Below are 27,770 nucleotides of genomic sequence, written 5' to 3'. Positions count from 1 at the left end.
CCACGTGGCTTCCAGGGACCCTTCCTTCACGAGAACCGTGATTCAGTGGCTCCTTGGTCCTGTGGCTGCTCGTGTTTGGGAGATCCACTTAGCATTAAGTCGACAATGTTGGACATTCTCCTCTGCTGTTGCTGGCGGTCAAAATGGTTCAACTGAAATGGATTATCCCCAAGATGTGGGCAAAAAACACACAGACCATTCTCACTCTCCTTCCCCTGCTCTTCACGTCAAGTGTTAAAAGAGCTTATAGGGGTGCCTGGGTGGTCAGTCGGTTGAGTGTCCGACTTAGGCTTGGGTCATGATCTCGCATGTGGGTTCGAGTCCTGCATTGGGCTCTGTGCTGACAGCTCGGAGCCTGGAACCTGCTTTAGATTCTGTGTCTCCCTCTTTCTCTGCCCCTCACCCGCTCATGCTCTGTCTCTCTCTGTCAAAAATAAAAATAAACATGAAAAAAATTTTTAAAAACTTGTAATTATTTGTGAATGCGACTTACTATCTTTGCATTTTAAAATACTTTCAATTCTTGTCTAGTTTGGACAAATGACTTCTGTGAAGGTTCCTATTGACCTTTCCATCGTGCATCCTGAGAGCTAGAGCTCTCTGAAATGGGGGTCCCCTGGACCCGCTCTGAGGAAATCCCTGCATTCACGCTTACTTGTCACTTTTTCCTTCACAGTTCTCAGGGAAAAGCACAGCAGGTGCACCAGTTCTGTGTGCCAGCGGTGAGCAAAACTCTCAGGAATTTTGGGATTATCTTTGACGCGTCTCTTCTTCCCCACCTGTTTTCCATCTTCCATTTCCATCTGTCTGTGACATCTCACTGCTTCTGGTTCTTCTGTAATTCTGGGATGCACTCCTCTGTCCTGTCTCCCCGGCTACCCTTTATGTAACACTTACCCAGAGATCTCTGCTGAGCCGCAGCTCCACCCGGCACCCCTCTTCTGTGCCTGCCTGAGGCACCGTGCAGGCCGGCCCTGCCCGTCAGGGCCAGAGAGGGCCCGGGGGCTCCTCACGAGTGGCTGTGGGAGCTGAGGAACCTCGTGGTCAAGGGGCCAGTGTTGGCTGGAGGAGAGCCCCGAATCACAGCATCCCCATGCGGCATCTCCAGGGACCGCATTGCTCTTCCTGTTGGGGTGCGGTTACCGGTCAGGGTCCTTTCTCCTGGAGCAGGTTACGCTCCTGGGGTCCGTCCTCATGCTGTTAGCCTGCAGGGGCCGTCACCTCTAGTCCCTGCCGAGGCTCCCCATTCTGCCCTGGACTCATGTTGTATCCTCTCTGCACGCACGAGGTCAGGAGTGGTCTTTCTGGACTTGTACTTGCCACCTTGCCAAGCCCTTTGCCAGTCCCTGGCGCCAGCCCAGACCGGATGCATCCGGTGTACCTCCCTCCCTGCCAGCCCGCTTGGCCCTCTTCCTGGGTGTTCTCCCCTCATCCCTCTTATGCTCTCCACCCTGCAGACCTCCCTGACTTTGCTTCATAGTCTTTAGTGTGCTTTGAGATCGGTAACTCTGCATAACACGTGTGTTTAACTTTCCTGCTGGATCGAGAGTCCCTGTGCTTCCTGCCATTTGATCTGGGAGTGCCCTGAGCGTGCACTCCCGGCATGCTGCCTCCCGTGGCCGCTGCCCCCCTCCGTGACTTTCCACTGTCCTTACCCCCTCGGGTTTCCTACACAGACCTCAGACCCTCACGCCGTCTGCACCCTCCTCTGATTCTCTGTGTGTTCCTCCTGCTGTGGGGCCTCGCTCATTGGCATCCCTTCCATGTGGCCCGGCTCCTGGCTGTCAGTCCTTGGGCAGCTCCGTATGGAATGTGATCTGTGTCTCTCCTGCCTCCTCCTCTGAATCCACCTTTCCCACCTCCACGCCCGTGACTTTGCTGTTTGTGTAGCTTCTTGGGGCTTTGGCACCTGCTCTTCGGTTAGGAATGCTGTTCCCCTAAGTGTTTGTGCCTGGATCCCTTGTTTTCTTCATGCTCCAACTCAAATGTCACTTTAGCAGAGGGTCTTTCCCTGATAATTCTATATAAAATAGCCCTCGCGACTGCCCATCCCTCCATCTGCTCCGTTTCTTAGTGCTTATTACTGCCTGAATCTGTGTGTGTGTGTGTGTGTGTGTGTGTGTGTGTGTGTGTGTGAGATACATCCTTATGCTTTGTGCATGTGCCTGTGACCTATATCCCTACACTGTGTGTACGTGTGACCCATATCTCTATACTGTGTGTGTACGTGTGACGTGTGTCCTTACACTGTGTGTATGTGTGACCTATATCTCTATACCGTGTGTACGTGTGACACATATCTCTACACTGTGTATGTGTGATCTATATTTCTGTACCATGTGCGTGTACATGTGACACATTTCCCTGTACTATCTGTGACATTACCACTCTAGCATGTGTGTTTACATGGCACGTATTTCCATACTAGCATGTGTATACGTATGCCATACATTGCCATACGAGTATGGATGTGTGTGGATGTGTGTGTATGTGTGTGCACACGCGCATACATATGCCCCTGTGTGTGGTCTGTCTTCCTCGCTAGCATGTAAACTCCGTGAAATGAGGACGTTTCCAGTCTCTGTGGCTCTAGTTCCATTGTTCCGCATGTCCATGTGAGACAGAGGTCATCTTTCTCTGCTGTGGGACTGGCGTGTGGTCTGGCGGTGTTTAAGCACCTGATATTTGTTGAATGAAAGATCAATGTGTTTTCTTAAAGAGCTGAAGCCTTTTGTGTTTTCATTTTAGTTTTTGACAAAAGACCTTACAGGAAAATAAAATGAACTCCTATCTGTTTCTATAGCAATAGAATTCTAAGTAGCCTTCTGAGAATTGAAATGTTTCTTTTTTTATTGTGATAAATTACTGACTTTCAAATGTATTTTATATTTTAGTACATTGCTCCTAATATGTGGTAAAAATTTGCCATTTTATTGCTGACTGGAAATGGACTGTAGCTTATTGATGTCATAGTGGCCTTAATTTTGTTCTCTTCTTATATGAGGTCGTGGGTTTTAATCAAGTAGATAATCGTGAAGTTGATAAACAGTCATCAAGCTCCAGATACTTGCCAGATACCGTGCTGTCGTTGGTCATAATGATGATCAAGTCCTAGAAAGACAAATGACAACACTCTGATTGTGTAGCTGTGTCAGAAAAGACTCAAGATTCCCAGGGAATTTCTTCTCTGCTCTCCCCATCAGCAGCAGATATGTGGCGAAGATGAAGTGGAGTGCTCCGATAAAGACGAGCCTGATGTTGACGCGGATGTGTCCAGTGACTGTCCTACCATCCGGGTGCCGCTGACATCTCTTAAGAGCCACCAGGGAGTGGTCATAGCCGCTGACTGGCTGGTTGGGGGGAAGCAGGCAGTGACGGCCTCCTGGGACAGAACGGCGAATCTGTTTGACGTGGAGACGGCGGAACTCGTTCACTCTCTGACAGGTACTTTAAGTGTTTGTGATTTCCAGTTGGCGTGCTTTTGATTTATGTGCACGTGTTTATATCTTACCTTGCAAATTACTTCTTGTCCAGGATTATGTTTAGTTCTTGTGGTACCCAGATTGTGATTTTTCAGGGACCCTTTCTAAATTACAGAACTGTTTGTTAGCTAAACTTATTTTATCTTTAAGGGATTTAACTGTAGCATGTAATACCTAGATATTTGAAAAATGGTTGTTCTGTCAGCTTCCTGTTGCTTTGTAGCAAATTTCCAGAAACTTAGTGTCTTAAAATAACATGGATTTATAAGCTCATGGTTTCCCTGGGTCTGGAGTTCTGGGCACATGCTCGCTGGTCCTGTGCTCAGGGTCTTACGGGTGAAACGAAGGTGTGGTCTGAGGCTGTGGTCTCATCTGAGGGTTAGGTTCTGTCCTCTTACTTACCGCTGGTGGAAGGATTCGTTTTGTCGTGGCATATGGCTGGGGTCCCCATATGACCGAGGTCCTTGTTTTCTGGCTACCTGTCAGCTGGGGACCCACCACTCGCAGCATCCAGAGCGTGCCCTCATATCCCTCATGGCCCCTTCAGAGATGTTTCCCCACACAGCTGTTTGCTGTGTTTTCCGCTTCCAGTAGAACATCTCTCTTCAAGGGCCTGCCTGATTAGGGCACGCCCACCTAATACAGAGTTTCTTTTGATTAACTTGAAGGCACTGATTTGGAGGTCTTAGTTACATCTGCAAAGTCTGTTTTGCCTTTTAATGTACCGAGCTTACCAGAGTGATATCTCGTCGCATTTACAGGTTCTGCCCCAACTCAAGGGAAGGTATCCTCCAGGGTGTGTATGCCAGGGAAGGGGGTCACCGGGACATCTTAGAGTTATGCCCACTACAGACGTTTTTGCAAATTTGTCAGTAAGTGAATTTCCTCACTGAGTGTTAAAGATTATGTTTTACTAAGGGTTCCACATATTCTAGTATTAGAAGTTACTCTGGAATTAAAGATAAAGAATTAGTTTGTTCACATATTTAGCCTATTAAAGAGATTTGCCAGACCTTCTGACCGTCAGCATCAGGAGGTGGGTCACGCTCGCACTCGTTTTGCTGATCCCTCTAAATGTGTGGATGAAAGGACTCCAGTTCCCGAGGGAAAACCAGTTCCACTGCGACCCCACGTGCTAGTTTTAAGTGACTTCTTATCTTTCCCTACTTGCATTCCCTTGTACAGTGACCATGAGCAGTAGAGACCATAAAGAGGTTTTGATTCTTGTGTTCTTAAGAAAGCATCACTGTAACTGTGCCTACAGGTGGATGATCTTGCATTTTTGTCATCTTTGGTTGTAGGGCATGACCAGGAGCTAACGCACTGTTGCACACACCCCACCCAGCGGCTTGTGGTGACCTCCTCCCGGGACACGACTTTCCGTCTTTGGGATTTCAGGGACCCTTCCATCCACTCCGTGAATGTCTTCCAGGGCCATACGGAGTGAGTCACAGTCATTTAGAGATCTCTCTTTAACTGTTCATGAAAAAAGTTTTGCAGGTGGATATTAAAACTTAATTCGTATCTTCATTTCCAGTATTAACGTCCAGCTCCACGTCTTCCAAACTGGCTGCTCTTTCCCTAAACGTTTAGCTCCATTTGGGTATTTGTAAGACTTCAAAAGATTCAGTCACTGAAGTTCTCACAGGGAATTGGATGGTGGTAGGATGGGGCAGTGGGGAAGTCAGGAAACACTAGAGTTGGTGGCCCGCACAGCCTCTGCTGAGCGCCTGGCCAGAGCTGGGGAGGACACCCCCCCACCCCACCCCACCCCACCCCACCCCCACACACCCCTGCCTGGCCATCTATTGGGCAGCTCAGGCATAGCTGTGTCTTAACAGAACTCTTACTTCTTTTTTTTTTTTTTTTAATTTTTTTTTTTTTAACGTTTATTTATTTTTGAGACAGAACATGAACGGGGGAGGGTCAGAGAGAGAGAGGGAGACACAGAATCTGAAACAGGCTCCAGGCTCTGAGCTGTCAGCACAGAGCCCGACACGGGCTTAAACTCACGAACCGCAAGATCATGACCTGAGCCAAAGTTGGACGCTTAACCGACTGAGCCACCAGGCGCCCCCAGAACTCTTACTTCTTTCCAAAAACTTTTCTCCAGTCAGACCGTTCCCGATAAATCACGTGACCATCTTTCCAGAGACATCCCTGCTCCCCCGCCGTGCCCCATCCCCTCCATGAGCAGGACTCCCTTCCTGTCACACCTCCTGACTGTATCCTGTCACCTGCTCCCCATGCCACCGCTGCCCCTGCACGTGCCTCTCTGGACCGGACCGTCCCTGTGTCTGTCTCTCTGGCAGCGTGTGTCCTGAGCTTCTGCGTGTCCAGAAAGGTCCTGCGTGCTCACTAAACACTTGTTAATGAACGCATGCTTGCTCATTTGGTTGCTTGAAAATGACGGATTTTCTTCATTCCTTCTTTGGACGCACTCCCTAAACAAGCCTGTTTTATGTGTCTAACGTCAGATACGAAATTAGAGATTCAGTGTTGAGAATTCGTGCCGTGTTCACACGGAAACCGGACAGATAGAGGTCTTCAAGAAGCTTGGGGCCAGAAGGGAGGTGGTGTGCTCTGGGACAGGGGTGCGAGCATGGCCTGTGTGTGCTAGGTCCCCCCTCCCGTGTGTCCTGAGAGGCTGTGACAGATTTGCTGCTGGCAGCCGGAGGGGCCGCGGCACCGGGACCGAAGGTCTCCGTTTGCAGCGGCTTCTCTGGCGGCATTGGTGCCTGTGTGCAGGGCACCTCTCGCCGCGTCCCTGCTTTCACAGCAGGTCTCAGTCCTGTCCAGGGGACGGCTTCCGGTCAGGCCAGCCTGGACCATGCAGGGGGGCGGCTGTCCTCCGTCTGCTCTGAGGGCGGGCTTGCTCTGGGCCCCGAGGACGGGGGAGCCGTGTGCGGTCATGGGTGCTTAGGGCGAGCCGGGGCCCCGTGCGCACAGCCCTGCCCAGAGCCTGCTTGCTCGTCTCTTCTCCCGGGTGCTTTATGTTGAGGAGGCTCAGGCGCACGTGAATTTGGAGGGAATCGTGTGGCGGCACCCCACGTACTCTGCTCCTGGACTCACCGGTGGTGTTGTTTTCACCACATCGGTCGTGTTTCTGTGTGCGCCTGCGGACATGTGCAGCGTCTTGGACACACAGCGCCCATGAGTGCTGTCTGCCGGGGCCCTGTGCCAGGAGCCGCCCTTGGCCTGCTGCTTCTCCCCTGCACTCCGAGCGCGTCTTTGGAGAATTGTTGGGCATTCCCCCGGAGAGGGTGGAAACAGAGTTCTGGGATGGCATCTGATACCCGGCCCACGTTCAGCTCTATCCCTGTTGTCGCTAAAATGTCTCTGATACGTTGTTTTAGAATTCAGTCAGGCTTCATTCATTACATGCACTCATTTTGTTCTGTGGTCCTTTAATCTAGGTTAGTCTTCTGACCATTTGTTGTTACTGTTTTTATTTTAAGTTTATGTATTTAGAGAGAGGGAGAGGGCGAGGGCAAGAGTGGGGTTGGTGCAGAGAGGTAGACTCCTAGGCCGGCTTCGCGCTGTCAGCACAGAGCCTGACTCGGGGCTCGAGCCCACGATCCTGGGATCCTGAGCCAAAGTCGAGAGTTAGATGCTCAAACAAGTGAGCCCCCCAGGCGCCCCTGCTGTTATTTTTATGGCGTGGATTGTTTTTGTGAAGAATCTAAGCCATTCTCTGCCAGAATGTCCCACACTCTGCTTTTCTCCTGGTTGCCTTTTTGCCAGAAGTCTTCACAGCCACCATTGTGTGCTTTGTGTCCCCAGCAGAGCGTCCTGCTATCGGGGATGCGGGCCTGGAGCGCGGGGGCGTCTCCAGGTGTCCCTACCGCAAGACGTGTTTTCCACGTTGAAATGTGTGAAGTGGCGGGGAGACGTGAGCAGTCTCCTTCCCTGGTGACCTTTCATCCACTGGGTCTGACGTCCTCAGTGATCCTCTCCTGGGTCTCTTATCACCTCGAGTGTGTAGAAGTGGTGACCTTGCTGATTTTGGCCTTCTTTCCACACTCATCAGTTGGCACTTTGTTCATTAGTGTAGTTGAGGCTGCTGTAGGCTCAAGGATTATTACACTTTGACGGTTGTAGGTCTTTGTTTTTGTAATTATTGTTGTTTCAGTTGTTCCAGACTCGGCTGCTGGGGCTTCTTAGACATGCCCCTTCTGTCCTGAGCACTCATGACGTCTGGTGCAGGAGTCTGTCCCGGACTCGCTGCACTTTCCCCATCCCACACTGGATGAGTGGCATCTGGTCCGAGCCTTGGGGGCTGGGCTGAGAAGGGCAGTGTGAACTTTATGTGAACAGCCCTCTGTGGCACCGATGGGAGCCTCCCTCCTGTGACACGGGAGGCCTTGCACACTGGGCACAGCACACATGCGGTCCTTACAGGGGGTCCGGAGCCCTCCTCCAGATGTGTGGAGGCCAACCAAGGCACAGGGAGCTTGGTGGGGGGTTCTTGTGGGGCCCGACTCAAAGTGTGATTCCAGAGTCATTTTTCTGGGTGTTAAAGTATCTTTGGTCACATTCTGTTTTCAATTGCTTTTTTTGATTGTCTGAAAGATTTTATTTTTATTTTCTGCAAAAAGAGCCAAGAATTTATTTGCATTATTGGGTGTTGTTGGAAGTGTGTGTTTAGCGTTAAGACTTTTTGAATAGTAGGTCTGTCTTGTCTGCCACCCTCTGACTGCAGTGTAGGAAATGCTGGGGTCATGGTTCACATGTCTCTACGATTTGGGGTGTATTTTTGTACCTGGTGGGTGTGTGAAATAATGGTCGTTTCTGGAGAGATACACTGTGAGGAACATGATTGGTTACGAAGGGGTTCTTACTGTTTCTTTTATAAGTTTTTTTTTTAATGTTTATTTTTGAGATAGACGCAGAGTGCGAGTGGGAGAGGGGCAAAGAGAGGGAGGCACAGAATCCAAAGCAGGCTCCAGGCTCTGTGCTGTCAGCCCAGAGCCCCATGCAGGGCTCGAACCACAAACTGTGAGATCATGGCCTGAGCCGAAGTTGGATGCTTAACCGATTGAGCCACCCAGGTGCCCCTTTTATTCCCCTAAATGTTGGCTTTCTTTCTTTTCTTTTTTTAATGTTTTTATTTATGTTTGAGAGAGAGACAGAGCATGAGTGGGGGAGGGACAGAGAGAGAGGGAGACACAGAATCCAAAGCAGGCTCCAGGCTCTGAGCTGTCAGCACAGAGCCCGATGCGGGGCTCGAACCCACGAACCACGAGATACTGACCTGAGCCGAAGTCGGACGCCCAATCGACTGAGCCACCCAGGTGTCCCAGGGATTCTTATTTCTAGCGTGGACCTGTGACAAGGTTTCTTTGGCTTGTTTTTCTCACGGGATCAGTAGTGGCGTAGAAAAGGCACGGAGCCGTGTCTGTCCCTGAGGCCTCTTGCATCTGGATGCCCCAAGACAGAAGTTGATGCTTTCATTTTCTGTATGTAGTGAGGACACATGGACTTGTGAGTGAAAATGGAATAAGTGGACAAGAGAAAATGTGCATTTTCTCTTAACCAAGTTAGGATGAACCAGCATGTTTGTTGATGTGCAAGGTACGAAAATAAGACCGTTCTCCCTTTGGCACTGTTTTCCAGTGGTGTCAGAGAAGGGCACGTTTTACCTTTTCAGAGGCCTTGGGGCACTGGCACGGGCTGGCCGGGGGCTTGGGTGCCTTGCCCGCGGGCCGAGGCCCTCCTCTGCTCCATCGGCCATGCCGTGGCCGGAGGCGGCGGGTGGGAGCCTCTGTTCCCGCAGGGTGGAGAGGCCGCTGCCTGGGGAGAGCCCCGCACGGCGTGGCCAGCAGGTGGGGCTGCAGCCTTGCCTGATCCGTTAGCAGTGAGCCTCTGGGAGTTGCGGCCGCTCGGAAAAACAGGAGGTGGGACATTTTACAGGGTTTTTAGATGAAGACTCTGTTTAGTCGGTAGCTCTCGTTGTTTTGTTTTGTGTTTTTTTTTTTTTGTCTTTTTGCCTCCGGCACGGGTTCCCTAGGTTTGAGCCCACAGGGACAAAGAAATCCAACAGAATACGGTATCTGTGCCAGTAACTACGTGTGCACCTACAGAGGGCGTGCTTTTATCAAACCAAACGCACAGCCTCGTTCCCGACCGAGAGCGGAGAACTGGCTGCTTTCGGACCGTGTTCGGTTTCCTCACTCACCTGCGACGGTCTGAGTGTGACTTCTCAAACACGCTCGGGTCTCCTGCCTCCCCCAAGCCTTGGGTCCGTCTGACGGCCGCTGCCGCTGCACCGTCCATTGCCACCCCAACCACGGCTGCTGTCACGGGCCCAAGGCCACATTTCCGGCATCCAGCAGTGACTGCCCTGTAGGAAATCAGTCATTTCGATGCCTGCAGTGCTGTCCCCTAGACTGGGGGGACAGGGTTTTCCAGGGTGATTTTCTTGAGTCCTTTTAACCTTTCTTTCTTTCTTTCTTTCTTTCTTTCTTTCTTTCTTTCTTTCTTTCTTTCTTTCTTTTGTATTTTACTTTTTTAACGTTTATTTTGAGAGAGAGAAAGAACATGAGTGGGGGAGGGGCAGGGGAGAGACGGACAGAATCCCATGCAGGCTCCATGCTGAGGTGGGGTTCCATCTCATGATCAAGAGTCGGATGCTCGGCCAGCTGAGCCACCCAGGTGCCCCTAACCCATTTCTTTTCTGAACGTTAAAAGCACAACTCAGACATACTGTCCCTTACTTGTTGGTATCACCCGAAGAGTTGTAGGTGGGACACACTCTCCAGAACTCATTCTCTTAGGGCATATTTTCATTTACAGAAACTCAACACACACTCTCCAGTAAAAGTATGTTGGAATCTAATATCTTATATAGTGTGAGTAATTCACTTAGCTCTTCGGTGATTTTGAATTTCTGTATGTTGGGTTTTCTTAAGGCAAGATGTAGCTGTATAGGTTTTAAGATTATTTGTGTAGTTTTATAATTTATTTTAAGTTTATTTTGAGAGAGAAAGCATGAGCTGGGAGGGGCAGAGAGAGACAGAAGGAGAAAGAGAGAGAGAGAGAGAGAGAGAGAGAGAGATTGAATCCTAAGCAGGTTCATGCTGTAAGCATAGAACCCGACAAGGGGGCCTGAACCCACGAACCGTGAGATCATGGCCTGAGTCCCAGTTGGACACTTAACCAACTGAGCCACCCAGGGGTCCCATCCTAGTTTGATAATTTGATTTCTCTAGGATCTGGGAGAGAGGTGACTGTTCTCCTCATGCTTCTGTGTGGATTCTGTGCCTTTTTGTGAAAAGAGAGTTTGAGGTGTAGTGCTTCACTGCAAGGGTACAAATCTATAGCCACACGGTTTCTCTGGAAATTTATGCTGCTGTTGTTATTACTTCTTCACATAAGCTCTGCTTAAGGTTCTTGTAAGTTTTTAGAAAGGACAAATAATGTTCTTTTCTTCTTTGTTGTGTTCCATGTGTATTTTTACTTTGTACTGTGAAAGCTGTTCATTATAATAGGAATTTTAGCATAATAGGATTTACTTAGTATAAATGTGTGTCTGTTACTATTTGACTACCTGCTATAGTAGCAAGGGGTACCGATTTATATGAAGGTAAATATTAGATATTTTATGTAACAGATTGTTCTCCTAATAGTCAGGGATGAGAAATTGTAGTGTGTACTGTTCTCGGAAATAATAGAAATGCGTAACTGAAATATTTTGGAACGTCAGAGGAATTTCAAACGCTGGCAGTTTGTTTTCATAGATTTTTGTCTTCATTGTCAGGAGGTGGAGCTGAAATCCAGTGCTTTTCATCTGAAATAAGCTAAATCCTTGTGTGTTGACGAGTTTCTCCCCTGACGGGATGATTGAGTAGGTGAGCCGTTTCAGGCAGTGTCGTTGTAGGATGCCCTGCCCTCCCTCCTGGGAAGCAGTGGCACGCTCCCGCCGGCCTAGACGCGGGCACACCGGTCATCCCAGCTGGACTCTTACCACGTGGGCCGTGTGTACAGAGGTGCGTCTGCAGGAAGCTTTCGTGGTACCCAAACTTACCTTCAGGTGAGATCCGTGAAGTGTCCCTTGAAGGCGGCGTGAGAGCTGCCCACGAGGATTGCACTGCCCAGCACAACTGCTTCTCTGGGGGGCCTGGCGGAACCACCCCCACCCCACCCCCGCCTCACGTTTTTCTTATGTTTTGTTTTGTTTTGTTTTGTTTTGTTTCAGTTGCTATAAAAAGGGACTGACAGTTGAGGCAGTCACTGGTCATTAAGCTTTCCCTGTGGGTGGCCAATGACTCTAGTCTGTACCCAGCTGACAGTGTTCATAAGTGTGAATAAACTCTGGCATTGAAGAAACTCGAATTAGCTCACCGTGGATAAAATCTCTGAGAATGCAAAGTTTCTTCTTTCTGTTTTGCTTTAATTCTCCCTATATAGTAATAACTTTATCCTCCAAATGTGAACTTTGGTGCTTTCTTCTAAAGAAAACAAAACACTACATCTAACAAAACAAAATTTAAAAAAATCAGATTAAAAATTATGATTGCTTTTTTATTGGTAACAACATTTATTTTTATTTTTTGTATTTGGTTTTAATTGGAGATACGATAATGTTCATAGTTTTTTTTTCATAACGATTGCTTTAAAGTTAAGACATGATCATATGCTTTCATTCCCAAATTCCCAGGGAAGATATATCATAGTAAATACCAAATTCTAGGTCATTTATGTATGAAGGTGAAAGTGGCTTTGAATTTTGTGTCAGGTTATTAACAATTTTCTTTATACTTTTAAAGAGAAAAAGCATTGGGGTGCCTGGGTGTCTCAGTTGGTTACGTGTCCATATCTTGATTTCAGCTCGGGTCATGATCTCACAGTTCGTGAGATCGAGCCCTGCGATGAGTTCTGTGCTGATGGTGTGGAGCCTGCTTGGGATTCATTCGTTCATATTCTCTCTCTCTCTCTCCCTCCCTCCCTCCCTCCCTCCCTCCCCCCTCCCCCTCCCTCTCCCTCCCTCTCCCCCTCTCCCCCTCTCTCCCTCTCTCCCCCTCCCCCTCTCTCCCCCCTCCCCCCCTTTCCTCTTTCCTCCTCTCTCCCCCTCTCTCTCCCCTTCCCCTCTCCTTTGTCCCTCCCCCCCCCCCCCACTTGGGCATGCACGCATTTTCTCTCTCTAAATATGCTTAAAAAAAAAAAGAAAGCCTTTCGACATCATGACCCCTTCAATTGGATAGTGGTTGATTTAAGTCTTGAATTCTGTGCTTGGTCAGTGACTCAGCTTGTATGCAGGCCCGTGGTAGGGGTGGATGCATGGCAGTCTGGTGACAGACCACCTGCGAGGCTGAGATTTTGGTAGACTGCTTTTGGTTTGTAAGTCTGTTACTCTTGGTAGCCACTTGTAAGCCCTTGTCCGGGAGGAGGAGAAGGAGGATGTGGGGAGCGTGTTGTGCTGCACGGTTTCTTTTCAGTACTGGGGGATGGCTCCAGAAGGGCCCGTAGCATCATGCTGGCCTCAAATGCCTTTGAGCCTAAGCCTCTTGCAGTTCTGCACTCCCTGCCCAAGTGCCTGAGAGTCTGGTTCAGTCGTCTTCTTTTTATTATTATTTTTATTATTTTTTAAATGTTTGTTTTTGAGAGAGCATGTGCATGCAGGCAGGGGAGGGGGCAGAGAGGGGGACAGAGAATCTGAAGCAAGCTTCTCATGGACAGCACGTGCCCCATGTGGGGCTTGAACTCATGAACTGTGAGATCATGAGCTGAGCTGAAGTTGGATTCTCAACCAACTGAGCCACCCGGGTGCCCCTTATTATTATTTTTATTTTGAGAGAAAGAGTGCATGCTCGAATGTGTGTGCGCGTGGGGGAGGGGCAGAGAGGGGAGGAGAGAGAATCCCAAGCAGGCTTCACATGGTCAGCGTGGAGCCTGATGCAGGGTTTGATCCCATGAACCATAAGATCATGACCTGAGCCGAAATCAAGAGTTGGATACTCAGCCGACTGAGCCACCCAGGAGCCCCTGTCTTCTTTTTGATTAGATGGTTTGAAAATAATTTTGTTTTGAGAAGGTTGTAGAGAGTTCTGTAACTACTGGCAGTAGTTGTTTGAGAGACAGAAAGGACTCCTGGACTGTGTCAACTTCTGGTATTCTGCCCCAGTGGTCGTGTTAAGGTGTGGTTTTGCAAGTGTCATTTGTATTCACACACATTTTGTCATGGTGTCCTGGAAACGAGCAGGGGATGTTAGCGAACACTGTGTGCGTCTCGAGCTGCTGGGCCGGGTCCTCTGCACCTCGTGCACGCAGGCGAGGCTGGTTTTCCTGTGAACGGGGCCGTTCTGCGGGTGCCGCCGCTTTGCTCCGGGAGACCTCGGGGGGTGTCCCATGTGGCCCCTGCAACTCCCTGCACCTCCGGCTTTGGGCCCGCGGTTTCCTTAACAGTCCCCAGCTGATGCATTTGAAAGTTGTCTCCAATTTGGAGTATAGTTTTTAAAAGTAAGAGGAGATGTAGTATTTATTTACGCTTTCAAAATTCCCCATTTAAGTAGAGCTGATAGGGAACTAATAAAAATAAGGACTTCAGGGAAATTAGTGCATTTAACTCAGTGTACTTGACAGCTTGGTCGTGAGCTGTCAGGTCGCTTCACTTCGCACCGAGATGACCCAAGAGAAGATCGTCAGGCTGTGACCACAGACTAAGCACCTCCTGACTCTGCGCCGTCACAGACTCGTTCACAGCTGAGTCGTGTCCGGACCAACCTGCACGTGTCAGCAGAAGCCACGGCGCGAGGCGTGCGGCGAGCAGAGTGGGGACAGAGCAGCCGCCCGATGGCAGAGCTGGCGTGGTGCGTGTGCCTGGCCCCTGCCCACGCCAGGCCCCGGTGGGCTCGGATCACCCGCCAGGCGTCCGCACTTGCTTGCACTCGGCCGTGGCGTTGGACCCGCGGGGTGCGGGTGCTGCCGACAGAGCAGAGTCATGCTCCATTTCCTTTCTGTTCTCAGAGTGAGATGCTCCACTTAGTGTTTTCTCCAAAGTCCCTCAAGGACCAGGACTTTTTTAAAAAGACTGTCTTTTTTTTTTTTTTTTTTTTAATTTTTATTTATTTTTTAGAGACAAAGTGTGAGCAGGGGAGGGGCAGAGAGCGGGAGACATAGAATCTGAAGCAGGTTCCAGGCTCTGAGCTGTCAGCATGGAGCCCCACGCGGGACTCAAAACTCTTGAACTGTGAGATCATGAGCTGAGCTAAAGTCAGAGGCTTAACCGACTGAGCCACCCAGGCGCCCCCTAAAAAAGACTGTCTTTTTTTTTTTCTTAAATGTTACTATTTTTTTTTTAAATTTACATCCAAATTAGTTAGCATATAGTGCAACAATGATTTCAGGAGTAGATTCCTTAGGGCCCCTCCCCCATTTAGCCCATCCCCCCTCCCACAACTCCCCCAGTAACCCTCAGTTCTCCATATTTAAGAGTTTCTTGTGTTTTGTCCCCCTCCCTGTCTTTATATTATTTTTGTTTCCCTTCCCTTATGTTCGTCTGTTCTGTCTCTTAAAGTCCTCATGAGTGAAGTCATATGATTTTTGTCTTCTGTAACTAATTTCACTTAGCATAATACCTTCCAGTTCCATCCACGTAGTTGCAAATGGCAAGATTTCATTCTTTTTGATTGCGGAGTAATACTCCATTGTATATATATATACCACATCTTCTTTATCCATTCATCTATTGATGGACATTTGGGCTCTTTCCATCCTTTGGCTATTGTCGATAGTGCTGCTATAAACATGGGGGTGCAAGTGTCCCTTCGAAACAGCACACCTGTATCCCGTGGATAAATGCCTAGTAGTGCAATTGCTGGGTTGTAGGGTAGTTCTATTTTTAGTTTTTTGAGGAACCTCCATACTGTTTCCAGAGTGGCTGCACCAGCTTGCATTCCCAAAAAAAGACCGTCTTAAGTGGGTGCTCTGAGAGGGACTTTGGGTGCATTCAGCGACCTCCTACGTGCTGTTTCTGCTCTGAGTGTTTAGGTTTGGCTCCCTGGAAGTGCTTTTCTGTGTTGGCATCTCCCGTGGACTGAGTGCTATGTCCCCCCCCTTACCCGTCTGGTGAAGCGTCCCTGCAGGGAGGGCCAGGAACAGCGTGTGCAAAGTCAGCTTCTCGGACCAGCGGGTGTGCCTGAGGACAGCCCCGTATGAGGAGTGGGTTGCCGTCAGCGTGCTGTGGCGGGCTGTCCAAGGGTCAGCGTGGGATGCACGGACTTGGAGGTGATTGGATACTGTCAAGGGTGTCATGTGACAATGGTCCCTGGAATCCCATGAGTGCAGGCAGGCTTGCTGTGAGACTCGGCACTGGGGAGCCCTGCACCCCCTCCCTCGCTGGTCTCCTGGGCTCCTTGCCTGATGCGTGGATGGGGCTCCAAGACTTACAGTCCTGGAGAGTCACCAGCTTTAGAGTCGGAACCTTTGCTTAAGGGAGTATAGTGTGGCGGAAGCTTAGTGAACTTGACAGATGAAAGTGCTTTCCTGTTGTGTGCGTGGCATTCCCCCACCCACGTTACCGTGACTGCTGATGCCCGTGACATGTCTGGTGAAGAGCAGTGCCCTGTGCCGAGGCGGCACCTGTCCTGGGGGAGGGGCTGTGAACACCGGGCCCCCTGGGAAGGTAAGTGTGAATTCCACATGTGTTAAAAAACCGGGGCCCATCGCTTGGGTTGCTCCTCTGGATGAGTAAGGAAATGTGAGGTGTTGGAAGGCGGTGCTGGTAGCTAATTTTGACCTTCCAGAGTGAGGGGGTGCTTGAGTGTGGGGCCCACGGGTGCCTCCTGGTGCCAAGGGTGTCTCGCCCCTCAGGCTCCCTCCGTGAGTAAGTCATATGCTGGCGTAAAGGACACTTGCTCCTCAGAGAGTTGAAGGAGCGTCACTTCTGTGTCAGAGCTCAGTTCTGGCTCATTTCATGCACACACACACGCACACACGTCGTGTTCCGTGCAGCCAGTGTCACGTCTGGTGGGTATGCCAGCACATGCGTGTGCATGTGTCCACATGTCATGTGTGTATCATCTTCCGTGTGTCCTGTGCCACTTCTGGTGGACGCGCTCACACCCCCAGTTCTGAAACGTGTTTGCACACGGTCCCCGGGCCACAAGGGCCCTCAGGCGCCCGCAGCCCGGGTTTACGTGGAGTCACCCCCACTGTGGTGTGAGGGACGTCCAGGTGAAGAAGAGGGGTCTTCCCAGGCCCGTGACAGCTCACCTCAGATCCAGGACGGCCCCGTGCCCTCTGGGGCTTCTTCAGGAAAGAGCGCTCTCTCTTCGACTTTGCAGTTTCTGGAGAGTAAAAATCTTACGGTTCCTAATACCTTTCTAACTTCAATTTTCCTGGTTATTCTGATGAACAGGGCTTTTCTGTATCCTATTATTTCAAGGCTGATGTAGAAACAGTTTTCCTTTTGGAAGATTTAAAAAAGAAGGGAAGCCTTTTAAATTGTTCACATCCTAGTTTTTATGCCCAGAGTCACGTGATGCTGACATTGGGACACTGGCTGTGAGCGCATCAGCACGTAACTAGCAAAGTCTTGAATTCAGAAACTAAGGGAATGGACAGTTAGGTTATTAAAACCTGAGGGAGATCACTCTTCGCCTAACTTATTTGTATTTTAATGTTTGTTTATGTTGAGAGAGAGAGAGAAGGGGAGGGGCAGAGAGAGGGAGAGAGAGAATCCCAAGCGGGCCCCCTGCTGACCGCGCAGAGCCAAAATCTCACGAACCCAGATCAAGACCTGAGCCGAAATCAAGAGTCAGACGCTTAACCGACCAAGCCCCCCAGGTGCCCCGTGTCACAGTTGTTGATGTAATTACAAATGTTCGAAACTTATTTATGCTTGGCTGTTACATTGTTTGATCAGAATGAAATAGTGACCAGGCTTCACAGAAAGGAAATCAGAGCCTTGGCCCTTGATACTACAAGCATGAGGTTACCCTGTGAATCTTCCTAAGTTTAACTTCTCTGTAACCCCCTTGTTTAAAAATCTCTGTAACCCCTTTAAATCAAGTTGTGTAGAATGACCATCTTTGAATACTCTATGGAAAAGTTACTGATTCAATTAATAAAATGCGCTGGAGGAGAGCTTGGTTAACGAAAGGCACCGTTCTGATGCACCTGTGATGCCGCTCGCAGCCATCGCTGCGGCATGATGACCCTGGTGATCGCGAAGCTTCTCCGAAGTGTTGTCACAAGTCCCAGCAGCGGCACGTTTCAGTGTCACAGTTACACTGTTGCCCGAAAACTGCCCCTGTCCCGTCGCTGCCCCACCGGGGTGTCCTCACTCCACCTTGTTCGCTGTGGCATGTTCCCTGAGGCGAGCGGGACCTGCTCCGTTGAGTGGGCGGTCCTGCACTTCGGTCCTGTCGGTGACGACGTCTCGGTTTGCCGAAGACAGGCTCAGGGAGGAGGGGGACCGGGTTGGATACTGAGCTGGCGCTGCTTTAACTTCTTTCTTCCGGGAGCATTTGAATTCTAGATCCAGAAAGCGAACCAGATGTGACACAAGTGTGACTTTTCCTTTAAATGTTTATCTTAGGGCCTGCCTTTTTGAGAGTTCGCCATCAAGGAGTATTCAGAAATGTATCATTTGGAAAAGGGTTGTTTTCCATTTAGTTGTCTGAGATCTTAAGACACAGGCCCATGTGCGTCATGTGCGCACTGAGGAGTACACGGGTGGGCCGGGCACAGTGCGTGTGCTCTCCAGGACCCTCCATGTTAGGGCAGGCTGCAGAGGACTTGCTTCGTCTGTGCGGGGCTTAGTTTCAAAGGACGGTCTGGGAAGTGGGAAGCGGTAGCCAGGGAGGACGTGGTCAGGACAGGTCTTCCATTGTGTGCAGGCGTGACGGCAGGTGTGGTCTGTCCTGCCGGCCTGTGCTGGGCCGCAGGGATGTCATGAACACTGCCCTGTCCTTGGTAGGGCGATGGGCCACACTGATTTCCTCCTGGATGCGCCCTTCAAAGGCGGACGCCCTTCAAAGGCGGACTCCCGTCCAGAGGACGCCCCTGCCCTTGCCTGAGTGCTTGCTCCTCTGCTCTGTCTTTCTGATGCAAACGGATCTCTTGGTTTTGCGGGGAGCTCCATCTGAAAGGTGAGAAGCGGGGGGCTCTGCGCTGTTTCTGATGTGGGGCCAGGAGAGCGCACTGCTTGGCATTTCCGGGCCAGCATTTTCCACACATCGTGTGTTTTTTTTTTTATTTCTTAGCTGTGAAATTCCGGCAGATTGTTATGCAAAACAGCTTTGTGTCTCTGTGTGACTGGGAAGACAGCTGTTAGTCCTAATGAGGAGTGCTAGCATTACAGTCTCTCCGGTGATTGAGACCCGCGGAGGGAGCGGAATGTTCCAGATCGGCCAGTGGTGTGCGGTGAGAAGGTAGTGCGCTGTCAGCTGGAAGCACACGCCCGGCTGCTCTCGGCGACAAGATAAATGAGTCGGCTGGAGTTCGGCAGAGTCTGAGCTTTTCCAGTGAGCAGTCGTGGCACAGTGGGTTCCCCCGGGGACCCGAGTCCGAGGGTGCCTTGAGAGCCATGGCCCCCCGCGCCAGCTTTTCCCTTTGATGCCCTACAGTACCTGTCAGGACGGTGATTTATTAAAAACCTAATGTCTTTCAGCATTTCATTAACATAAGGTGAGACGGTCTTTTGTGGAGACTTTTTTCATTAATTTAGCAGAATGTTCACTGAAATTTAACTTGGCCACAACTCCCTGAGAACCGGAGTCCACGGGGGAGGCCGGGCGTCAGAGTCCCTCCTAGCTTGTCGCGGCCTCTGCACCAGGCCAGGCCTGACGCTCCTCTGCGTTTGAGACGGGGGTTCAGAGGGGCCGTTGGCTTCAAGTCCGGGCTTCCCTTCCTCCCCCTGTTCTCTGTGCGTCACACGTGGGCCCCCCTCCACTGCCTGATGTAGCACGGTGTCCACATTCATCCCCGTGATGACAGCGGGATTTCCGTCTTTTTTTTTATGGCCCAGTAAGGCCCTGTTGTTCATACACACATCCCATCTTCTTTGTACATTCGTGTGTCAACATTAGGTGGTTTGCGTGTCCTGCCTGCTGTGAACATGGGGGCGCAGGTACCTCTTCAGGGTACTGATCCGTTTCCTTGGGATGCGTGCCCGGTAGTGGTGTTGCTGGATCACAGGGTAGTTCTATTTTTAACTATACAGGGAGCCTCCACACTGTCCCCCACACTGTCCTCCACAGTGGCTGCACCAGCTTGCATTCCCACCAACAGGGCATGAGGTTCCTTTTCTCCACGTCCTGACCAACGCTTGTGTTCTGTTTTTTTGATGGAAGGCATTCTAAGGGGAGTGAGATGGGATGCTGTGGTTTTGATTTGCGTTCCCCTGGTGGTTGACAGTGAGCATCTTTTCATGGGCTTTTTGGCCTTTTGTGAATCTTCCATGGAGAAGGTTTTGTTTAAATTCTTGGCACGTTTTTGAATCGGTGGTGGTGGTGGTGGTGGTTGTTGAGTTAAAGGAATGGGTTTTTCTCCAATGTTCTGATTAAACTGAAAGTTAGGCTGGATTTTTCTTTTTCTTTTCTTTTCTTTTTTTTTTTTTTTTTACATTTGTGCTATCAGGTGCGAGTATGTAGACATTTTGGCAGGTTCTGTCTAATCGATGTCTTCCGGTAGCTTCTCTTTGCTCCATTGCCTGAGAAGGTACAGCTGAGTAGAATGGACTGTACTTTTCTAAATTTTTTTTTTTTTATTCAACGTTTTTTATTTATTTTTGGGACAGAGAGAGACAGAGCATGAACGGGGGAGGGGCAGAGAGAGAGGGAGACACAGAATCGGAAACAGGCTCCAGGCTCTGAGCCGTCAGCCCAGAGCCTGACGCGGGGCTCGAACTCACGGACCGCGAGATCGTGACCTGGCTGAAGTCGGACGCTTAACCGACTGCGCCACCCAGGCGCCCCGGACTGTACTTTTCTAATGCTCATTGTGTTTACACTCACAGGGAGATTTAAGCAGGAGTTAGTGGAGTCGGAGACAACTATCCGTTTCCACGTCTCCAGTAGCCTTTCCACCTGCCTTACCAGTCTCTGGCAGCGGGATTGTGTGCTCATTACGCAGGTGGAGAGGACTTGTGTCTGCATCCTGGGACTTGCTGATGATCTTTTGAACCTGTGCCCTTTATTTGTAGCACCGTGACCTCGGCCGTGTTCACCGTGGGAGATAATGTTGTTTCGGGCAGCGATGACCGCACCGTGAAGGTCTGGGATTTAAGGAATATGAGGTCCCCCATTGCGACTATTCGCACAGACTCTGCCATCAACAGGTGAAGAGGGCTGCTTGTTATGTCCTGAGAGGGTGGCTTGTCATGCAGTGTTTTATTCATGTACATGTGGTGTTTAAGAGAGCATTTGGAAAAGTGCATTAGACTTCCGGGGAAGTATTTTTTGCAGGGGGGATTATTTTTTATTGATCCTTATGCAGATTTAGTATCCCCTGTGTGCTGAAATGTGAGTATAAAATCGGGCTGGGGCGGTGAACTTCAAAGGAGAAGAATGAGCCACCTTTGGGCAAACGCTGTGGGGCTGCATTTGAGTCACTGTGATTACAGGTAAGTGACTCGGTCTCTGTGTGCTGACGCTGCAGACAGATAGCCCTGCCTTGAAGCGTGAATGGTGCGAAGTCTCCCACCGCGTGATAGTCTGTAAACTCGGAGACTTGTGCCGTCCCGACTTCATCCATAACCCACTTCGTCTCTCCTTCGCAGGATCAATGTATGCGTCGGCCAGAAGATAATCGCCCTCCCACACGACAACCGGCAAGTGAGGCTGTTCGACATGTCGGGCGTGCGGCTGGCTCGGCTCCCCCGTAGCAGCCGGCAGGTAGGTGTGCTTTCGCCCCGCGTGTTCGCCCCGCACGTTGGTAGCGAGCCTTGGGGACAGCGTGGAGTCTGCGTCCTAGGTCACCACTGACCGACGAGCCCCATGTCATTTTAGGTTTTCTAAAAAGAGAGAAACTAACGATACGTTTAAATTATCCAGATATGCTAGACTTAAGTGCTTTTATAATTGTAATCGATATAAACACACCAGAGGTGTCGCATTCTTATTTTCCTACTGTCATTGGACGCTAGATTTCACTGGAAGTACTTGATCTGTGTTTAGGACTCACAAAATTTAAAGTTGAAGGGTTCCCCAGTACCTGAACTGAGTGTGCCACGTGTCTTTAAACTTAAATGAGATGGCGCACTCTGCCCCCCAGTCTCGTGTGGGGAGCAGACGGCGCCCATGGTGGCGGTCCCCCTCCGGGACATCACAGCCTCACCTCTTGGCAAGTGAAAGTGTGCGCCCTCACTCGGACGCAGAGGTGTGGGCCGCGGGGCCTCTTTCAGAAGAGGACCCGCCCCGCCCCGCCCCGCCCAGACCGGAAGAGCCCTTTCCCTGGCAGGTGCAGGACGGGAAAAGCCCATCTAGATGCAGCTTTGCTGGGAGTCAGCCCAGACGGTGCGGGGGAGGGGGAGTGTGGTGCTCGTGGCTGTGGCTGCGGCTCAGACCTGCTGATGCACATTCCCTGCGTGCCACCTGGGAGTTCGCACTTAGGTGTTTCCCGATGGCTCCTGTGGGGCAGTGGATGTTGTTGTGATGCATAACCCCCCATACGCTCCCTCCTGCATCCCCCTGCCCCTCCCCTCCCACCTTCCCCCACTACCCCCCAAGCCCCATCGCTGAGGCCGCACCCTTGCAGGCCTGGTGCTTAACTGAGCCTTGCCCCCGGCCCCCCTCCTTTTCCTCCCATGGCCTTCTCCGTGTGTCAGTGTGACAGCCGCGTGGGCGAGCCAGTTCGTGTGGCCCCTGACGCTGCAGTCAGCGTCTGTGCCCCCAGTGCCTGCCACGCTTGCTGCCCCATGGCCATGGCTCTGCCGACCCCTTGTGGAGGCGCCCCCCGTCGTCTTGTGTAAAGCCTCACAGAGTGGTTTGTGACCCGCAGGCTGGCCCTGGTGTTAGGAGCTGTAGACCGAAGGTGGCTTCAGAGGCCAATGGCGAAGGGTGTTGGCTGTCAGCGAGGCCTGACTTTACGTGGTGCCAACTCTCCGTGAAAGGCCTCTGCCCTCAACACGGGGTTTCACCTGCTGTCCCCCTCGGGGCTTGTATGCGTACTGTCCTAAGTTCATTTTGAAACTCTATTCTTTGAGTACGCGTCACAGAAAAGGTACTCGTGAAATTAGAGTGCCTAATAAAATCTTCACCTCCCCCCGACAAAGGGAAGGTTCGAGCTTGGCATCTGCAGAGTCACTGCTGTGCATGTGCGCTGCGTCGTTAACACGCTGGGACCCATGTGTGGTACCTGACGGCGCTGTGCGGCCTGTGAGGGCTGCGCCTGGAACACGAGGTCGGGCGTGCACGACTTCTACTTTGAGAACATTCTCCTCGAGAAAGTACGGAGTTGTGAGAGGTTCTGGTGGTGCTGATCCCGTGGAGGCAGCTCGCATTGGTTGTCTGTACACGGTAGCCCTGTTGAAACTGTAGAATTTGTGGTGCTCGGATTTGTTTCCTCCTGAAGTGTTGTGTTGAATAGAATTATTTTTAAGATTGATGAGTAACGTTTCACTTAATTCTGAACTTGTGACACTGCTTCAGATAGAAAAATGCTGGGCTCGGTGTCCTGGAACCACAGCCGGCAGTCCCTGCTTTCTGTCGCCCTGGCTTCTTTGAACCGACAGACTTTAAGAAGACAAAACAACAACCTTATTTGAAATTGGTAGCTAGAGTGAAGGTGGCTGAAGCGTGAACTTGTTTTACTTCGGGGAGAGTGCAGGTGGTGTTTCCCAAAAGTGTGTTTCATGCCAAGCGAGCTCTGTAGAGCGCTGGAGGGGCCAAGGGACAAGGCTCTGGGTGCAGCGTGTCTGTGAGCTGTTCCAGAAAGCACACTGGCCCGTGGCCGGTGTGCAGCGCTCTGTGCAGTGTGCACATTGTGACCTGAGAGGGGGGCGGGGCGTTTCTAAAGTACACATGTGCCCCAGGCATGTCCTTGTGCGCTCGGGTCCGAGGGACACAGGAGGCTGGACTCCAGGTGGGTCCTGGGCGAGTGCTGCTTTGCCAGCGTTCTGCGTGCTGGCTGGCCCTGCCTTACCCCCTTACTAAGCACCTGACCTGAGGGTTTCTGTCGGCAGTGCCGTGAGTTGACTGATCTTTAACTGGTTCCTGTGCAGAGTCCTGATCACTGCCAGTTAATGGATGCATCGTTCCCTCTTTCTTCTGAGGTTTTTAACAAAGAAGCCTAACAACATTGCTCTTGAAACCCTTTGTTGTGTGGGTTTCTGTTGGCAATACTTTATTTTGTGGACTGTTGTGTTCTTTGTCATAGAGAGCACTTTCCACATGTGGATGCTTTACCAGGGAACTTCTGTGCCATTCTTGTTTTTTTCCTTTCTTTTTTTAAGAGGGAGAACAAGCTGGGGAGGGACAGATTGACAGAGAGAGAGGGGGAGACAGAGAACCAGGCAGGCTCCACACTGTCAGTGCAGAGCCTGATGCGGGGCTTGATCTCAGAAATGTGGGATCGTGACCTGGGCCAAAACCAAGAGTCTGACACTTCACCAGCTGAGCCACCCAGGGGGGTGGGGGGTGGGGGTGGTGTCCCTGTGCCCTTCGTCTGAGTGTTCCTTTTACTTCTGGAATTTCTGTCAGCTTTCCTTAATCCTGTTTCTTGTACTTTATCACTAGACCGTGATCATGTTAATCTGGAAGTATATTCACATGTGCCAAGGCATTGCTGTGTCTCTACATGTATACACTAGGTATATCACATTCTAAAAACTCTGCTAGTGTTTGGCAGTAATTTTTTCCAGCATTCTGATAACTTAGCTGGACTTCCTGAAGGTAGCAGGAATTGACTTGAAAGATCATTTATTTTATCCTTGTTTTATTTGATACGAAATGTATTTTTCTGGCCGCTTTATTACCTGAGCCAACTATTTGTTAAAATGGTCTTTGAGGTCTTTGAATGGATTTCATTTATTTTATTCCCAAATATTATCTAGCTCATTAAAAATCTCCAAATTGATCATATATTCTTTTTCCCTGACTATAATCTTACTCATTTTATTAAAGAATCACAAAATGCTTTTGGTCACGTGTGCTGACGCCCCTCGCCCCGCCTCGGCCTCTCCGCAGCACGTGGCTGAAAGCTTGTTGCCACGTGCACGGTTTGTGGCTCGTGTTGACTAATGCCGCCCGTTAATGTTTTTTTCTTTCGACTCCGTCGCCTTGATTCGTGTAGTTGTAAATCTGGCTGAGGTTTTATTGCGCTTCTGCCTTAGGAAGGATATACTAATTCTGGTTTGTGTGATAATAGGGCCACAGAAGAATGGTGTGCTGCTCGGCGTGGAGCGAGGACCACCCCATGTGCAATCTGTTCACCTGCGGGTTTGACAGGCAAGCCATTGGCTGGAACATCAACATCCCTGCGTTGTTACAAGAGAAATGAGGTTGCCGGCGTTCCTTAGTCGCGTGGTTCACCGTGGACCTGTGGACCGGTGCCGCTTTTCTCCTGTTGGTCAAGCCCTTTTTCTGAGAGTCGGGCCCTGACGAGGGTGATTTGTATGTTCTTTTCTCATTGTACCCAGCTTGCATGAAATGTACAGCAAAACGTATGGTCCTAAGTTTTATTTTCGTCTTGTGTGTGTGCTGGCGCCCTCCGTGCAGTGGAGACGAAGCCCCTTCCCCGTAGCACGTCGTGTGTTGTGAGTTGCTGGCGTCTGACAGCCGACAGGCGGGCATTACGTTTGCGTGAGTTAAATGTGAACCCGCGTACTTACTGTGAGGCGCAGGTGGAGTGTAGCGTTTCTGGAATAATCATACATGTCTGCCTTGTGCCGGGAAGGTTGCGGAGCTGCACCCGCGTTGGCTGACGCACGGCAGGTGCGCTGGAAGACTTGAGGGTTGCTTCCGCGTGAGGTTTTAGCGTGTGCCGTGCCGTCGCGGAGCTTCAACTCCGTCCCGTCGTAGTTACGTGAAACAACCTGGATGTTAGACGCTAACAGAAGTAGGATGCAGACTTTACATTTGGAGAGTCGTTTGAAAAGAAAAAGTTTCTGCTCTTTTTGTGGAAAATCATTTCAATCTCCTGAGGTCTCATGTTAGCAAATTCAAAAATGTGATTCTAATCACTGATTTCAGATACTAAGCAAAATTTAAAGCACTTTAGTTTATAGCCATGGTTATAAACAGTTTTGAGAAGTTACAGATGACTTATCCATTGAATGTGACTTGACCTTTTGAAGAAGGCCCTGCCTGCTACCTGAAAACAAAACCTTATTTATTTTCTATTCTACACTTTGGTTTGCGTATTTCTAAGGGGGTTCACTTCCTTGGTGGTGTTTGAGAGCCAACAATGCAAATAAATGAGTACTACCTCAGAACAGCACGTTTGGAGACCGGGGGCGTCTCGCCACTGCGTGTGGCTGGGATGCCCAGTTCACTTCCGAAGGCAGGACAGACAATCATAGCGGCCGGCAGGGGCGGCTGCAGCGATGCGTCGCAGGCCGGCAGCTTGCTCCCGTTTCAGCAGCCGGGACGCCCCCCGCGTGCCAGCCCTGCCACTGCCTGGGCGAGCCCGTCGCTCTTGCCTTCGCAGGACTCGCTGTTGTCCGCTGTTTGTGAGTTCGTGTTTCTTGCTCAGTCACGGTTTTGATGAAGAGCCGTCTCTGCGTACCGCCCTCCTATTTTTAATCCTTTGAGTGTGTGCACTTGGAGAGGCACAAGAGGGTGACCGTGAAGACGATCGTGGGTGCCCCACTTCTGGTGGTGACGGCTGGCGGAGGAGCACGTGGGCCGCCCTGGGTCCTGAGTGAACGCGTCTCACTTGAGGCTCCCGTGGCTCGGGTCCCATGTGTGGTACCTCGTGAGGAATTCCAGCCCCAAATTCTCTGGAATGATTTTGAGATGATTGACACGGTCTGGAAGGGAAGAAGGACCAGGAGAAACCCGTCCTGCTACGGGCAGTTGAGGTCGGTGCCTGGGGGGCGCAGAAAGTCATTTATGAAGCCTGCCATCTGGCCCCTGCCGACCTAGGGGCACCACACCCCCAGCGCCAGAGTGCGGGTGGCCTCAGGCCTCCAATCTGTGTGTCCACGCTCTTGGGCTCCTGTTGTGTTTTAATTTGAATGTCTGGGTGTCTTAGAATCATTGTTAGGAGCACTGAAAAACGTATACAAACACAGTTGAATCAGACTTAAGAACCAGATCTCTGCCGGATTAAAAAAAGTGGAAGCTTTGAAATAAGTATTTCTGATGGCCATTTAGTTCTCTGCAAACTAGTGCCCTCTGTGGCCGGCAGCTGCTCACTGTCTCGCCAACGGGAGTGGCCGACCTCCTCACTCCTCCCGCGTCTCCACGAGGGCACAAGGCCTCATGCTTTTGGGGAGAGTTCTCAGGAGCAGGACACCCTACTATCACGACCACGTCGTCCTCTGACGTGCTTCCATTCAGCTGCTGCTGTGGCCTTAGTGGTGGTGTTTTCGGGAGTCATGGAGATTTGGGATCGTGCGTGTGCGTGCGCGCGCGCGTGTGTGTGTGTGCGCGTGTGTGAGCGTCCATGTGCATGTGTGTACTTGTGTGGCTGAGGTTAAGTCGTGATCAGCCACATGTGATCTCATCTGAAATCGTGTTTGGAAATGAGAGTGGTTTTGTTCTGTATGCTCACATGTCCAGAATTTCATTTGATAATGGAAGGAAAACGTGTGGTTACTGGAAAATGTGTATTGATAGAAAGTTTCGTAAGAACTACGTTGTTGGACAAAACAGCACTCTTTCTCAACCACTGCACATCGATTTCTGTAGAGACAAAAATTGTGTACATATTTTGGAATTTGAAGAATCCTATGTAAATCACTTGTTGCTTAAATCTGTGAAAAACAAGTTTCTTTGGGGGGAAAGTATGCATTTATAAGTGTTGTGTACAGCAAGTGTTTTTATTGTATTGGTGTAATTGTTTTTAAGTGTTGAATGTCTTCATTGCCATATGAAATTCATTAAAAATCCACATTCTGTAATCACTATTGTAAAAATTTTATGTTATTAGGAGTCTTTTTTTATTATTTAAAAATTTTTTAAAAGACGTTTTATTTATTTTTGAGAGACAGAGCATGAATGGGGGAGGGGCAGAGAGAGAGGGAGACACAGAATCCGAAGCAGGATTCAGGCTCTGAGCTGTCAGCACAGAGCCCGATGCGGGGCTCGAACCTGTGAATGGGGAGATCGTGACCTGAGACGAAGTTGATGCTTAACTGACTGAGCCACCCAGGCGCCCCATATTCTTTACTTATTGTTTAAA

At 50.3% G+C, this 27,770-nt stretch overlaps 1 protein-coding gene and 1 long non-coding RNA gene across 6 annotated transcripts in view; one reads left to right on the top strand and one right to left on the bottom strand.

Annotated features, from left to right (window-relative positions):
• The window catches only part of WDR37 (WD repeat domain 37), a 63,485-nt gene extending 35,996 nt beyond the window's left edge, over positions 1-27,489 (top strand). For 2 of the 5 annotated variants that reach the window (XM_019460911.2, XM_019460913.2), the window contains exons 10-14: positions 3,204-3,444; positions 4,784-4,925; positions 20,629-20,763; positions 21,205-21,319; positions 24,792-27,489. In XM_019460911.2, coding sequence (XP_019316456.2) covers positions 3,204-3,444; positions 4,784-4,925; positions 20,629-20,763; positions 21,205-21,319; positions 24,792-24,923 — 765 coding nt within the window. In that variant the 3' untranslated portion in view covers positions 24,924-27,489. Of the gene's footprint in view, positions 1-3,203; positions 3,445-4,243; positions 4,348-4,783; positions 4,926-20,628; positions 20,764-21,204; positions 21,320-24,791 lie in introns of those variants that run through there. The other 3 variants (XM_019460912.2, XM_053895768.1, XM_053895767.1) reach the window with 3 other exon arrangements.
• Positions 20,797-23,352, bottom strand: LOC128775069 (uncharacterized). The gene is made up of 2 exons (XR_008419686.1): positions 22,782-23,352; positions 20,797-21,438 (listed from the first exon to the last, which is right to left on the bottom strand). It is a non-coding gene; the product is annotated as an uncharacterized LOC128775069 (long non-coding RNA).
• Positions 27,490-27,770: the final 281 nt, after the last annotated feature.

The sequence above is a fragment of the Panthera pardus genome, unplaced genomic scaffold (assembly GCF_024362965.1).
Source record: "Panthera pardus isolate Hobbes unplaced genomic scaffold, ASM2436296v1 HiC_scaffold_6, whole genome shotgun sequence".
Lineage (NCBI taxonomy): Eukaryota > Metazoa > Chordata > Mammalia > Carnivora > Felidae > Panthera > Panthera pardus.
Note: the sequence above shows the minus strand (reverse complement) of the source record. Positions and strands in the feature narration are given on the sequence as shown.